This window comes from Macrobrachium rosenbergii, chromosome 44 (genome assembly GCF_040412425.1).
Source record: "Macrobrachium rosenbergii isolate ZJJX-2024 chromosome 44, ASM4041242v1, whole genome shotgun sequence".
In the NCBI taxonomy this organism is placed as follows: Eukaryota; Metazoa; Arthropoda; class Malacostraca; order Decapoda; family Palaemonidae; genus Macrobrachium; species Macrobrachium rosenbergii.
Window position 1 is genome coordinate 40,527,685 of NC_089784.1, and position 16,317 is coordinate 40,544,001.

At 37.9% G+C, this 16,317-nt stretch overlaps 1 protein-coding gene across 1 annotated transcript in view; it reads right to left on the reverse strand.

Annotated features, from left to right (window-relative positions):
- The window catches only part of LOC136829608 (uncharacterized), a 576,969-nt gene that overhangs the window by 265,621 nt on the left and 295,031 nt on the right, over positions 1-16,317 (reverse strand). Inside the window, 2 exon segments of the mRNA XM_067088454.1 lie at positions 3,606-3,817; positions 14,889-14,993. Of these exon segments, the coding sequence (XP_066944555.1) occupies positions 3,606-3,817; positions 14,889-14,993 (317 nt within the window).

A 16,317-nucleotide genomic window follows, 5' to 3' on the forward strand; every position in this document is an offset into this window, starting at 1 on the left:
TATATATAGAGAGAGAGAGAGAGAGAGAGAGAGAGAGAGAGAGAGAGAGAGAGAGAGAGAGAGAGAGAGAGAGAGAATGGTTAAATGTACGAGAGGATAAGAAATTTAATAACACCCAAGTTTTTGTCTAACAATTTCTAATGAGTTAGCTGCTGACCAAACAGAGGAATGATATTCAATTGGCATATTTTTGGCGTGGTTTACCACAATTAAACCATTTAAACTGCACCTCTTATCATTATGCAAACTATATCTTGTTCCTGAAGGTACTATTTCTGTATCTACTTCGCTTCCAACCTCATTCCACTTACTCTTAACATTCTTTATGTCTTGCGAATCATTTTAGTTGTTTACCTTTAGATCTTTTCGTAAAAAGTCATTGAGTTCGGCTAGCAGAACAAGATATTTAGTCACTTCAAAAATTCCACAGGTATCTAATCCTTCTAATTTAGCCTGGTCTCATATAGCCTCAGCAACTTCAGCCTATAAGCCTCAGGCATCATATTCATATGCTTTGAGAATGACTGAGTTTGTAACCTCATCATAATTACCACACATTTCTTCAAATAAAAATACCCCTGAGCCCTACCTTTTAAAGAACATGGTAACAATACACGCCATGAAATCTTAAGCCAACAGATACCTGTCACTACTTGCTCAAAACTTATGAAATAATTCGTCACTTCGATTTCGTTAAAAGGAGGCACTGTTGTCATGTTTCCACCTATGTCAAAAAACCCTCGTTCTTGTCTGTCTTTTATTGCATTCATTTCTACCACTTTCAACACGCGTTCCTATTTTTACGCTCTGTGTACCTTTCTCTCTCCCTTGTTTATCATTTCAGGACCTTTATCTCTTCCTTGTTCATCGTTTCAGCGTCTCCCCTGTTTATCGTTTAAGCTGCCACTTTCTCTCCCTCGTTTATCGTTCCAACTCCCATCCTCTCTCCCTTGTTTATCATTCCAGCGGCCTTTCTCTCTCCCTCTCGTATTTATCGTTTCAGCTGTCTTTCTCTCTCCATTGTTTACTGTTCCAGCTGCCTTTCTTTCCCCAATGTCTATCGTTCCAGCTGCCTTTTCCTCTCCTTTGTTTATTGTTCCGGCAACTTTCTGTCTCCCTTGTTTATCGTTCCAGCTACTTTTCTCTCTCCACTGTTTATTGTCCTGCTGCCTTTCTCTCTCCCTTCTTTATCGTTTCAGCTACTTTTCTCTCTCCATTGTTTACTGTTCCAGCTGCCTTCCTCTCCCTTGTTTATCGTTTCGGCTGCCTTTCTCCCTCCCTTGTTTTTCGTTCCAGCTGTCTTTTTCTCCCCCCTGTTTATCATTCCAGCTGCCTTTCTCTCCCCATTGTTTACTATTCCAGCTGCCTTTCTCTCTACCCTGTTTATCGTTCCAGCTACCTTTCCCTCTATTTGTTTATTGCTCCAGCTGGCTTTCTGTCTCCCTTGTTTATCGTTCCAGCGGTCTTTCTCTCTCTTGTTTATCATTCCAGCTGTCTTTCTCTCTCCCTGTTTATCGTTCCAGCTACCTTTCCCTCTCCTTTGTTTATTGCTCTAGCTGGCTTTCTGTCTCCCTTGTTTATCGTTCCAGCTACCTTTCTCTCTCCACTGTTTACTGTTTCAGCTGTCTTTCTCTCTCCATTGTTTACTGTTCCAGCTGCCTTTCTATCGCCCCCGTTTATCGTTGTAGCTGCCTTTCTCTCTCTCTCTACTGTTTATTGTTTCAGCTGCCTTTCTCTCTCCATTGTTTACTGTTCCAACTGCCTTTCTCAATCCCCTGTTTATCAATTCAGCTGCCTTTCTCTCTCCACTGTTTATTGTTCCAGCTGTCTTTCTCTCTCCCCTGTTTATCGTTCCAGCTGCCTTTCTCTCTCCATTGTTTATCATTTCAGCTGCCTTTCTCTCTCCATTGTTTACTGTTCCAGCTGCCTTTCTCTCCCCCGTTTATCGTTCCAGCTACCTTTCCCTTTCCTTTGTTTATTGTTCTAGCTGGCTTTCTGTCTCCCTTATTTATTGTTCCAGCTGCCTTCTTCTCTCCTTTGTTTATCGTTTCGGCTGCCTTTCTCCTTCCCTTGTTTATCATTCCAGCTATCTTTCTCTGTCCCCTGTTTATCGTTCCAGCTGCCTTTCTCTCTCCACTGTTTATCATTTCAGCTGCCTTTCTCTCTCCATTGTTTATTGTTCCAGCTGCCTTTCTCTCTCCCCTGTTTATCGTTCCAGCTACCTTTCCCTTTCCTTTGTTTATTGTTCCAGCTGGCTTTCTGTCTCCCTTGTTTATCGTTCCAGCGGTCTTTCTCTCTCTCTCTTGTTTATCGTTCCAGCTGCCTTTCTCTCTCCCCTGTTAACTGTTCCAGCTGCCTTTCTCTTTCCCCTGTTAATCGTTCCAGCTGCCTTTTCCTCTCTTTTGTTTATTGTTCCAGCTATTTTATGTCTCCCTTGTTTATGGTTTCGGCTGCCTTTCTCCCTTCCTTGTTTATCGTTCCAGCTGCCTTTTTCTCTCTCCTGTTTATCATTCCAGCTTCTCTCTCTCTCTCTCTCTCTCTCTCTCTCTCCTTGTTTATCATTTCAGCGGTCTTTCTCTCTCCCTTGTTTATTGCTCCAACTGCCTTTCTCTCTCCCTTGTTTATCGTTCCAGCTGCCTTTCTTTATCCCCTGCCTGTCGCTCCAGCTGCTCTCTCTCTCCCTTGCTTCCCGCTCCAACTGCCTTTCTATATCCATTATTTTTCGATCCAGTTGCCTTTCCAACTCCTTGCTTCTAGTTCAGCTGCCTCTCTCTCTCTCTCTCTCTCTCTCTCTCTCTCTCTCTCTCTCTCTCTCTCTCTCTCTCTCTCTCTCTATTGGTTCTGCTCTTTCAGGTTCTGTAGATACTTTTCCTCCTGTGGTTTAATTGAAATATCAGTTTTTCCTCCACAATACCCAATTTTCTGTCAAACCTTTGATCAAATCATTCCTCTTCATCTCCATGGTAAAAACTATCTTCATAATCTACTATAAACAACCTTTTTTTATTTTCCAATATTAGTTGATAAAATCTGTATTGAAAGCCTCGAAATCCCAATGGATATGTGAGAAGAAATTTTCTTCCGTTAGTTATAAGACAGGTTATTGATTACTCTACTTTCTAGCCAGCGCGGGCTCGAATGAGAATTTCTTCATTCATTTTCTTCGAGACTTCTGGCTTTAAATGGAAGACTTATCAGAAAGTGTTAGGATACAGAGAAGACAGATACTGATAAGTACACTGCAGTACACAACACCACGAGTTTGATCTAAAAGAGATTTGCACCACAGCAAACCAACAAGATCCTGTTTGGATAACCAGTAGCTAAACACTACATGGTTCATGGTCAGACCGATATTAGTCAGTTGAAAATGAAGAGCTCCTAGTTTTTATAATCATAAACCTTTAAGCCTACTGTATTCTCGTGCGTGCATTGGAATGAAGCAAGAAAAATATCAGAGCTGACATGCAAGAAGTAGATGTGTTCATTTCTGTGATAAAACTAAATACATTAAGAACAGCAATAATAATGACAGAATAATGTGGCAACAATAATAATGTGAAAACCACGAAACTAATAAAAGTAACGATAAAACAAAGTAGGACCTGGAAGCGATCAGTGGCGGTGAAGTTGATGGCCGCCGTGAGAGATTTATTGCCGTGAGGGCCGTAGAGAGAGAGCAGCTTCAGGTCTTCCTGTGGAGTGCCACCTTTTCCTTCTTGCCTCAAGGACGCAGTTAGCAGGAAGGCGTCGGGTCCATCCAGGAGGTAATCTAAGCGGAGGCACATTGCAACGGGACCAGTAACTGGGACGCCATCTGAGGGAAAGAGATGTTTTATTTCGGTATGAATAAAAAATCAGAAATGCATGGCCAGACTTTTCTTATATTATTTGAATGATCAAATTCACAAGAATTATATAAAGTTGGGCATTTCATTTTCAGAAGCAGTACTGGAATAAACTTTCTGTTCACCCTATCCACATACATGCATACATTCATACATACATAAAATGTGGAATTCTTTTGTTAATTATCAATAAATATCTTTATCTGATGCAATCTGAATATACATGCATACGTACACAATTTGCTAATAATATTCTTCATAAAAACTTCCTCCAGACAACCTACAAATAGAGGTCACAAAGGAAAGTCGTGGAAAACAGGAGGAAGATGTGAAAAGTGAGTTAAAATAAAAACTTGCCATAACTGAATAATAGTGGATAAATGACAAAATTTTCATGAGCCAATAACCTCACCCGAACACATTCGAAGTGAGAGACGTTGATTGTAACCCTTCTACTTCAAGGTAATCACATAAATCAGACGCAACTATCATCTACCTCTGAGACCTTACCTTACAGACCTTACAATTCGTTCGGGTTGCCCCAGGTCCCTCAGTGTGAGGCACCTTTGATGTCTACCAGAGAGTTGCTAGCGCATCTTCCGGTATATTTTGCATCTTCCAGTCTTGGATGGTCTGGGATGCATCTTAGATATTTGTCGAGCTTATTCTTAAACACATCTACGCTCACTCCTGTTATGTTCCTCAGATGAGCTGGTAGCGCATTGAATAGACGCTGCATTATCGATGCTGGTGCGTGGTGGATTAATGTCCTGTGTGCTTTCCTTAATTTTCCTGGTATAGTTTTTGGCACTATTAATCTACCTCTGCTTGCTCTTTTTGATAATTTTAGTTCCATGATGTTTTCAGTAATTCCTTCTATCTGTTTCCATGCTTGAATTACCATGTAGCGTTCTCTTCTCCTTTCAAGACTATATAAATTTAAGAATTGTAGTCTTTCCCAGTAGTCAAGGTCCTTAACTTCTTCTATTCTAGCTGTAAATGACCTTTGTACACTCTCTATTTGTGCAATATCCTTTTGGTAGTGTGGGTACCATATTATATTGCAATATTCAAGTGGACTACGTACATACGTTTTATAAAGCATAATCATGTGTTCAGCTTTTCTTGTTTTGAAGTGCCGGAACAACATTCCCATTTTTGCTTTGCATTTTGCCAATAGAATTGCTATTTGATCATTGCATAACATATTCCTATTCAACATCACACCAAGGTCTTTAACTGCTTCCTTGTTTGTGATTGTCTCATTATTAGGTCCTTTATATGCATATAGCATTCCTACTTTATCACCATAGTTCATTGATTCAAATTTATCAGAGTTAAATACCATCCTATTTATCTCTGCCCATTTATATATTTTGTTTAGGTCTCTTTGTAGCGAGTTCCTATCTTCATCACAAGCAATTTCTCTACTTATTCTTGTGTCATCTGCGAAACTTCTTACTACTGAGTCCTTAACATTACTGTCTATGTCTGCAATCATAAGCACAAACAGCAATGCAGCTAACACCGTACCCTGTGGTACACCGGATATTACCATAGCTTCATCCGATTTCTCATCGTTTGCAATCACTATCTGTTTTCTATTTTGCAAAAATTCTTTTATCCATCTTCCTACTTTGTCAACAATGTTATGTTTTCTAATTTTTTCGCTAATATATTATGATCTACCTTGTCAAAAGCTTTTGCAAAGTCTAGGTAAACCAGAGAGAGAGAGAGAGAGAGAGAGAGAGAGAGAGAGAGAGAGAGAGAGAGAGAGCAATTTCAATGAGACTTGAAATAATAAACACTGCTTACGATAACAGGTCATTCTTGGTTTATGTAAGGTAATGAATATTCACTTATCAGGAAACACGAAAATACTTCCAAAAATTCGATAACGTCTCAGCAGTCTGTCTTTTATTAAGAATATATATGAAGCAAAGGAATTTATTCCTTCATAAGAATTCAGTACATACAAAAAGCCCTTCACCCAATAAGGATAAGATCATCATTAATCACTATTCATTAAACCTGACAAAATCAAGCTGGTAATTAATGATGACCTTACTCTAAGTGGATGAGAGCTTTTGCACGTACCGAGTGTTTCAGCAGAAGGAGCCAGGTTCTGACATTATTCAGAGCTTATCAGAGTTTTGGGATGATTTTATTTTATACTTATGTTTTCTGCTAAGCGAATGTGTACTACTTTGCATAAACCGAGATTGGCTTGGTATTATCAACGTACTAAGAGAGAGAGAGAGAGAGAGAGAGAGAGAGAGAGAGAGAGAGAGTTTATCGGTTGTCATTTAGAGTTTTCCCGGGAGGTGTTGGGTTGATCAGCTAGTGTGTGTGTGTGTGTGTGTGTATATATATATATATATATATATATATATATATATATATATATATATATATATATATATATATATATATATATATATATATATATATATATATATATATATATATATATATATATATATATATATATATATAAATAAATAAGAAAGTTCTTAATATAAATCATCAAGCTGTGTAAATTCAGATCACTGTCATTTGTAATACAGTACATAATACTTCAGGAGTTCTTGTGGAACCCATTGATAATGGTCTGCAGAACCATAGGGTTTTGGGAACTCTGGTTCGGAATGGCTGGCTTAAGGCAATGGAGTTCACAAGAGAGAATGCCCATCTACTCTCACTTAGGAGTGGGACCTGTGACCTCTCCCCGAGTAGGCAAGAATGTTACCACTCACTCAAAAAGGCGATTGTCATTCAATAGAGCAGTTATTTTTTCATGCCTTTAAACACCTTGACACGAGAATCATCAACACTTATTCACATGGTTTTGCTTATTCCTCTGTGATCCAATTTTGCTCTCAGGGTGATGCTAAGGCTTATTGCAAGATTCATGTACTGATGTTTGTGATAAGGTTGCTAGACTCACGACCTTAAGCATTACCAGAAACAGCATAAGAAGTGGAAGGGTTTATATATCTTCTATATACATAAAATATATATATATATATATATATATATATATATATATATATATATATATATATATATACATGGATGTATGTGCATGTGTGTGTGTATGTTCCACATACACTCTGAAATGCATTGAGCAATTTCAACCAGACTTGGTGTATATATGACTTACCATCTGGGAAAGAACACTGTGGGTAAGACATCACTGGCACCAAAGGGGGTGGGAAGAGGGTGCGAAGGGGGTGAAATGTAAAAATAACCCAAAACAACAAATATTAGAATCTATTCCATAGTTTTCGAGGTCGCTGAGATGAATAGTGACACTCCCAATGCCCTTTAAGTCTAAATTCAGCTCCGATAGGAAGGAAGGCGAGAAGGGGGTGGGAAAGGAGTGACATGTAAAAATAACCCAAAATGGCAGATATTAGTTTCTGATCCATAGTTTTCAAGGTCACTGAGATAAATAGTGACACTCCTGATGCCCTTTAAATCCGAATTCAGCCCCGATAGGGAGGGGGTGAGAAGAGGGTGACATAAAAATTACCGAAAATGACAGATATTAATGTCTAATCCATAGTTTTCTAGGTCGCTGAGATGATTAGTGACCCTCCCGATGCCCTTTAAGTCCAAATTCAAACCCAATATTGAGGGGGTGGGAAGGATGTGACATGTAAAAATAACCTGAAATGACAGATATCAGTGTCTCATCCACAGTTTTTGAGGTTGCTGAGATGAACAGTGACCCTCCCGATGCCCTTTAAGCCCAAAGTCAGCTCCAATAGGGAGGGGGTGAGAAGAGGGTGGGAAGGGGTGACATGTAAAAATAACTGAGAATGACAGATATTAGTGCGTAATCCATAGTTTTCAAGGTTGCAGTGATGAATAGTGACACCCTTGATGCCCTTCAAATCCAAATTCAGCCCAGATAGGGAGGGGGGTGAGAAGGTGGTGACATAAAAATAACCGAAAACGACAGACATTATTGTCTAATCCATAGTTTTCAAGGTCTCTGAGATGAATAATGACACTCCCAATGCCATTTAAAACCAAATTCAGCCCCAAAAGGGAGAGGGGGGGTGGGGAGAAGGAGGTGACATGTAAAAACAACCGAAAATGACAGATATTAGCATATAATCCATAGTTTTTGAGGTCACTGAGATGAGTAGTGACACTCTGGATCCCATTTAAGTCCAAATTCAGCCCTAATAAGGAGGGTGAGAAGGGGTGGGAAGGGGGTGACATGTAAAAATAACCGAAAACGACTGATGTTAGAGTCTAATCCATTGTTTTTTAGGTCGCTAAGATGAATAGTGACACTCCCGAATCTCTTTAAGTCTAAATTCAGCCCCAATAGGAAGGGGGAGTAGGGCGGGAGGGGGTGAAATGTAAAAATAACCGAAAACCACAGATATTACTGTCTAATCCATAGTTTTTGAGATCACTGAGATGAATAGTGACACTCTCAATGCCCTTTAAGTCTAAGTTCAGCACTGATAGGAAGGGGGTGAGAAGGGATGGGAAGGGGGCGACATGTAGAAATAACCAAACACGACAGATATTAGCATCTAACCCATAGTTTTTGAGGTCGCTGTGATGAACAGTGACACTCCTGATGCCCTTTAAGTCATAGTTCAGCTCTAATAGGAGGGGGGATGAGAAGAGGTGGAAAGGTAGTTAAATGTAGAAATAACCAAAAACTAATGATATTAGTGTCTAAGCCATAGTTTTCGAGGTCGCTGAGATTAATAGTCACACTCCCAATGCCCTTAAGTGCAAGTTCAGCCCCAACAGGGAGGTGGGTGAGAACAGGTGGGAAGGGGGACTTGTAAAAATAATTGAAAATAGCAGATATTAGTGACTGATCCACAGTTTCGAGGTCGCTGTGATGAACAGTGACACTCCTGACGCCCTTCAATTCCAAGTTCAGCCCTGATAGGAAAGGGGGTTGGGAAGGGGGCAACATGTAAAAATAATTGAAAATGTCAGATATTAGTGTTTAATCCATAGTTTTTGAGGTCGCTGGGAAGAATAGTGACCCTCCTGATGCCCTATAAGTCCAAGTTCAGTCCCGACAGGAAGAGGGTGGGAAGGGGTGGGGAGGTGGTGACGTAAAAATAACCAAAAACTACAGATATTAGTGTCTAATCCATAGTTTTTGAGGTAGCTGAGATGAATAGTTAAATTCTCAATGCTCTTTAAGTCCAAGTTCATCCACAATAGGAAGGGGGTGGGGGGTTAGAAGGGGTGAAAAATAAAATGTCAAAAAATGACAGATATTAGAGTCTAACTCACAGTTTTCCTGGGCAGAGCTGGGTTGGTCAGCTAGTATATTTATGAAGATAAAAAGGCCCATAAAACACTATTTGAGCATTGTGACCATACATTTCGAGCACTCCCTTCTGTGGCCCTGTTCACTGGTAAAATATGGACAGATGATATGTTACAAGAGTATGTATACAAAGCATATGTAGGTGTGGCAGTAAGTCTCCATTGATATGCAGGTGACCCTTTCCCAGGAAGGATGGAAATTAAGGAATTCCCTTGCATTTTTTGCCCTCAATAACTCCTGTCTGGCAATGCATCTGGTGGTCGTATTTTCTGGAGCACTTGTTTAAGAGGAGGCCTGAGGATCAACTCGTTGATGTCATCCGATTTCCAATGTCCTCCTGACAAGTTCATATTGTTGGTTTGATTGATGATAACAGATTCCAGTATCTTCCTTTTGTATGGACCGCCACTCTTGAAAACCAGCTCCAACCCATTCCAGTTTATGGTATGGCCTTTATCCCTAATAAGTAGGAAAATCCCCGAACTCTCTGAAGCATACCGCACTGATTAACAGAGCACATAGGATCAGTGTGGTATGCTTCCGAGAGTTTGGGAATTTTCCTACATATTAGTGATAAAGGCCATATCATAAACTGGAGTGGGGCGAGCTGGCTTTCAACTTTGTTAATCAGTGTGGTATGCTTCAGAGAGTTAGGGGATTTTCCTACATATTAGTGATAAAGGCCATACCATAAACTGGAGTGGGGGAGCTGGTTTTCAAAAGTAGCTTCCATACAAAAGGAAGGTGCTGGGATCTGCTATCATCAATCAAACCAACAATATGAACTTGTCAGGAGGACACTGGAAATCGGATGACATTGAAGAGTTAATCCTCAGGCCTCTCCTTAAGCAGGTGTTCCAGAAAATATGATCACCAGATGGGAGTTAATGAGGCAAAAAAAAAAAAAAAAAAAAAAAAAGAATTGCTTAATTTCCATTCTTTCTGGCAAACGGTCACCTGCGTTCCAATGGAGACTTACTGCCTCACCTACATATGTTTTGTATATATATTCTTGTAACATATCACCTGTCATTATTTTACCAGCGAACACGGGCACAGAAGGAAGTGCTTGAAATATATGGTTGAAACGTTCAAATTGTGTTTTATGGGTCTTTTTATCTTCATATTATACTGTTGTATTACAGTAAAAGACATTCATATATATATATATATATATATATATATATATATATATATATATATATATATATATATATATATATATATATATAATATATATATATATATATATATATATATATATATATATATATATATATATATATATATATATATATATATATATATATATATATATATATATATATATATATATATATATATATATATATATATATATATATATATATATATATATATATATATATATGCACACACACAATATATATACATATATACATATATATATATATATATATATATATATATATATATATATATATACATAGCCACCATGGTGGCGCAGTGGTATGAATCTCGGCTACCAGTCGAGAGGGCCGGGGTTCAAATCCTGCCGCTCACTGATGGCTTAGATTGTGCAACTGCAAAAATCTGGCAGCCCATCAACTTAACGGTCCAAAAAAACCCCCAGACGTTCAGTTGGAGGATAGGTACCAGCCCCCGGGCTGGGGAGTTAAACAGTGGCCCTAGCAACACCTTGGCCACGTGTCATAGGCATTGGGACCTGTTCCCCCACTGGACGTCGGCCTAAGAAACAGGAGATCAGCGCCTGCCCTATGAGCCTACAGAGGCCCAGGAGGTCTTTAACTTTTAACTATATATATATATATATATATATATATATATACTATATAGTATATTCAAAATATTCTTCTTTGAAATTAATGGCAGCAACAATGCCAATATAAGCATTAATTCACTAGGTATAATTCTGTTTACCATTCTTCACATTTTTTCTTCAGGTAGTGACTGGGAATTTTCTAGTCAGTTATTTTTTTGGCCCCTGCTTTTGATTTTCTACAGGCATCAATTGGATCACCACTCTGGGAATTTTCAGCAAGTTTTACGCTGGCAACGCTCTTGGAATTTTTTTTCTAAAGGCCGACCTGGGAATGATTTTTCCAGCAAGATCAGCTTGTAGGGTTCTACTCACTTCTCTATAACTTTCATCTATGTATTATCTGGCAGTAGGGCATGATACCGAATGGACTTAGACCGAAAGACAAGAGGCCGAAGCCAAGAAGCCGAACGGATATGAATACGAACGGACAGGAAGAAGAATGGACATAATTCTTAATGGCCAGAATTCCGAATGGACCAAACGCCGAACAGACATGAGGCCGGATGTACAAGAAGTCGAAACTTGGGTAGGTCGTAAATTAGATAATTACCACAAACCTTAAATAGATAATCACCAGTTTCGTTACAGGTAACAAGGAAAACAATCTTCTTTTCTGTTTGAAATTTACTATTCCTTGAGTTTGATCATGGATTTCGTTAAGACAGCACGAGGGGGAAGAAAGCTTCTTTTAAGCGGTTATGCCTACGTTGTGGATAAAAAGGTTAATGACACTACATACTGGCTGTGTGAAAAACGCAAAGAGTGTAGTGCTAGACTTAAAACTATTGATGATAAAGTACAAAGCAATGCGTGCGTTCATTCTCAGCCACCTGATGGCTCGTAATTCGGTTTTTAAAGCTGAGCATTCGGAAGAAGTGAAGAGCACCATAATCCGGAATGCAGGGGAAGAATTGCCACTTAGTGTAGCTGGAGCCCTGCCTGAGAAAGAAACACTTGAAAGAATCATATGAAGAGCAAGAAGGTAGAAATGGTCGAAGCATTGGACGTAACAACGCGAGGAGAGAACTTTCGGATGTATGAAAGTGACGCTCGTTTTCTTTTCTACAGAAAAAAAAAAAACCAACGTGGTTTTGGAGATGGAACATTCGACTTTACCCCACTAGGCAAACAATTACTGTATATACAATGATTACAATTTTTAATTACATAATAAAAGTTTTATATATTTTTTTACATTATGCTTTATTACTTGTAATTTATTTCACTTCATTTTTATTTTATGACTTACGTTGTTTTCAATAATATTATGTGAAAGAAAGTTGCAAATAATGGTTTTAATTATCTATCCTATATCTTTGGTGAAAGAAAGCTGGAAACAATATCTATCCAATTCCTTCCGACTACTTATATATTCAGCATCTTGTCCATACGGCTTCCGGTCAGTTCGACTTCGGTCAGTTCGACTTCCGGTCAGTTCGACTTCCGGTCAGTTCGACTTCCGGTCAGTTCGGCACCATGTCCATTCTTCTTCCTGTCCGTTCGGCTTCTTGGCTTCGGCCTCTTGACTTCGGCATAGGTGCATTCGGCATTGTGTCCGCTTACGGTATGATCTGTTACAGTCTTTGGATTTTTGTGCTATCATTCAAGTTTTTCATAATACTTAATTTTCTAAGAAATTACTGCTTGTCTGTCTATCTCTCTAAATAATTTTCTTGAATCATTATTTATATTCTTTTTCTCATTTTCTCTCCTTCTCATTCACTCGCTTTCATTTTCTCTAAATCAGCCTTTGCAATAAATGCTCATGGCCCTATTTCTCTCTCTTTCTCTAAATAACTTACTATGTAATCATAACAATCATCTTTCCTTACTCTATCTCATTTATTGTAATCAAGAGGTACACACTCTCTCTCTCTCTCTCTCTCTCTCTCTCTCTCTCTCTCTCTCTCTCTCTCTCTCTCTCTCTCTCTCTCTCTCTCCAAGTTAACTCAGTTCTTACTTGTAATTCAGTTGGATCCATCGCTATTAATTCTCCAGTCAGATAAGCCTTGACCTTTGCTATGAGCCTTTTTTTCTCCCGGGAAATTAATTTTTGTTAGTCCATCCTTACAGTTAAGCAAAATCCTCTTAAGGAGCCAATTACTTTAATTCTGAGTTGAATTTCCTAGAAGGCTTGGTAGTCCAAGAAACTATTCTTTTTCATTCCTTTACTGTAAGGTTTAAAACAGCTTGATTAGACGAAACCTTCCTATTTTTTGCCCTGGGTTTTGTGAAAACTTCCATACTGGCTAACTTCTGAGAATCACAATGAAACTAAAGCTAACGAGAAAACATTTATAATTAGGTATTTCGCTGGCAAATTTTTACTTATCATGTTAATATGCTGACTGTAAAATGCAAAGTTCTACAGAGTAAAAGTTTAAAACTCTTTAGATAAAGGAATTCGTAAACATGATGGCTAGTGAAAAATGCTTAGCTCAGGGTATGGCGGTGGTATGCAGTCAATGAGCTAATGAAATCAATTCACAAAGTGATATCTGTAGAAAACAGTAGAATCCCTGTAATGGAACCACATTAAGTTGAAAGTAGAATGAAGATCAGAGTCGCTGATCTGATGGAGAATCTTTCATAAAGTCCATCTAGATGAACATTGTGGACAGGGCCCTTCAAGACATGCCGAAAAGTTTCCATGTGTGGAACAAGAACTCATGCATGAGTCTGGAAAACCTGATCAGAGGAAAAATGCATGAGATATAAAGACATCAATCCATTCCTCCGAGGTATTCTTAACCAAGCGAGCACTCGGACCTTTCCTATTTCTAATGACTACAGCCTAGCAGAAGTAATGCAGGAATTTTATTGACCACCTGCCTAACATGGTTGGATCTTTGGGTGAAAGAATTATTCGTTCCTGGAGGTTTCGTGATTTAAAAAATACATTCAGTGATTTGTCGGAAAAAGGACCAAGTCAAAAATAATTTAATTTATCAATCAGGGACAGGAGGATTCACCTGCACATGAACCCTGATCTGCTTTTAGGGAAGAACAGGACTTGAAAGACAGACCTACTGTACAGCTACCCTGAGTAAGGAAGATACATCAAATAAAGTCCCGTCAGTTTTCTCTTTTTACCTTGATTACAAATACATATTTCGCACCATGAAGACGTGGGAAGGCTTTCTGTTCCAGCATCACTTGAGAAAAGAGGTCACAAGGCTGTCTGGCCCAGCAAATGCCAGATGATGAAACGTCATTTTTCCCTAATACTTTCCCAAGGAATGTAAACAACATCCGCCAAAGTAACAAACGCCTATCCCCTTCAAATGTGAGCATAACAAACTAAACATCAAGGGATGTGTAACGTCTGATGACGCAACTGACGATGCAGTGGAACACTTTTGCAAGAGTTTTTGAAGAAGATAAAAGCCTCTTTGGTATTAAGCGAGCGTCAAGAAACATTTTCCCGCCTATTTTTACTCCCAGTAACGTTCAAAAGCTGGATGATCTATTTTACAGTTATTATATATGTAATATATATTATATATATATATATATATATATATATATATATATATATATATATATATATATATATATATATATATATATATATATATATATATATATGATATCATGAGAGACACAGAAAGACAGAGTGAATTAAAGATTCCCCAAAAATTCCCCTTGCTGAACTTGTGACCAAACGCTTACTTTCATTCTTTAAAATATCCCCCAGTACTTTACACACGCATTCAAAGCTAATGCACATCTTTAAACAAACACATTCAAACGTGACACGTAGCTAGCTCATCACTTCGAAAATAAAAATCTAGGGTAAGTTGTTTCTGCCTGTCAGCTTAGGGAACATCTGTGTCGAGTTTATTTATTTATTTTTTTTTTTTAGTAACTTAGTCTCACATTCCTTTCTTGTACTCACCAGTCTTGGTGGATATCCAAGGCGACACAAGAACCGAGCGGTATCCTCTGGGGAACTGCATTCCTGAACTGCTCTCCTCTGCAACAGCCATTAAGCCCTCGGAGCCTGAAAGACAACAGATTTTATGAAACTCATGATTTCCTTTCATTATCCATAAAATTCTCCACTACAATTAAAACATGGTTGCATTAACAAATATTCATAGAAAATAACAGTATGTAAGTGAATATAAAACTGACACCACGATTAGATGCAGTTTATATGTGTATATTCCCATAGAGGTGTCAGTTTTTGCACTGGCTGCATTTCAAAATCAAAAGAATTTTCGGCCAAAAGGAACCATTCGAACTCATGTAAAACTGACATTATTGTGCACAATAATTTCAAATCAAATAATTTTAGAATCTCTTACCATGAAGAAACTGTCGCCTTCCTTAAACAACCAAACTACTTCCCTACCATTACATATTGCCTAACTGCCTACTACTCACATCTCTCTCTCTCTCTCTCCCCCTTTTTATTTTCTCTGACACCGTCCTTGACTATTCTGTTCTCCATCAGTTAACAGCCAAACCTCTTAACAGTAAGTCCGACAAAACCCTTTCCTTTTTTTATCTATTTTTTTTATTTTTGTTATTTCACTGAATTATGTATGGTTTTATTTACTTTTAGCTTAAAGTTGCTTTGTATCTTTATTTTACTTTCAGCTTAACGAATGTTATGTTACGAAACTAGATTTCTTATAATTATTAGCTTATTTTAGCATACTTTTTAATACTGTAAAAATTAATTCTGTTTATAGGCCTGAAGATGGGAAAGGATTCCCGAAACGTTGGTGTGAATAAAAAGAAGAAAGGATTTCCGGTCGTCTCGCTGTCCTGTATATTATTAAACTTAAGCTCACCAGGAGCAAAAATCTTACAAGTTGTATAAAATCTTACAACTGTATCGTATATATATATATATATATATATATACTGTATATATATATATATATATATATATATATATATATATATATATATATATGTATATATATATATATATATATATATATATATATATATATATATATATATATATATATATATATATATATATATATATATAATGGATGACATACAGATTAGGTTCAAGATACGGAGGTGGAAGAAGGTGGAAGGATGAGATGAAAGGTGTCACAGGGGCAGTTGGGAGTATTTGAGGGGAGGAAGAGAGAATTCTAACAGTAACTGGTTTAAGAAAGCTATGAAATGTTTGATGTAAAAATCGGTGAGAGTAATACTTATTCATTTTGTAACGGTAAAAGTGATAGAGGTGACTGTAGGAATTGTAGAGGCATAAAGTCACTTCGTATACCAGACAGGTGTATTGTAAGGTTTTGATTGAGGGAGGGAGTATGACACGACATAAGGAATGACAGGGAAGA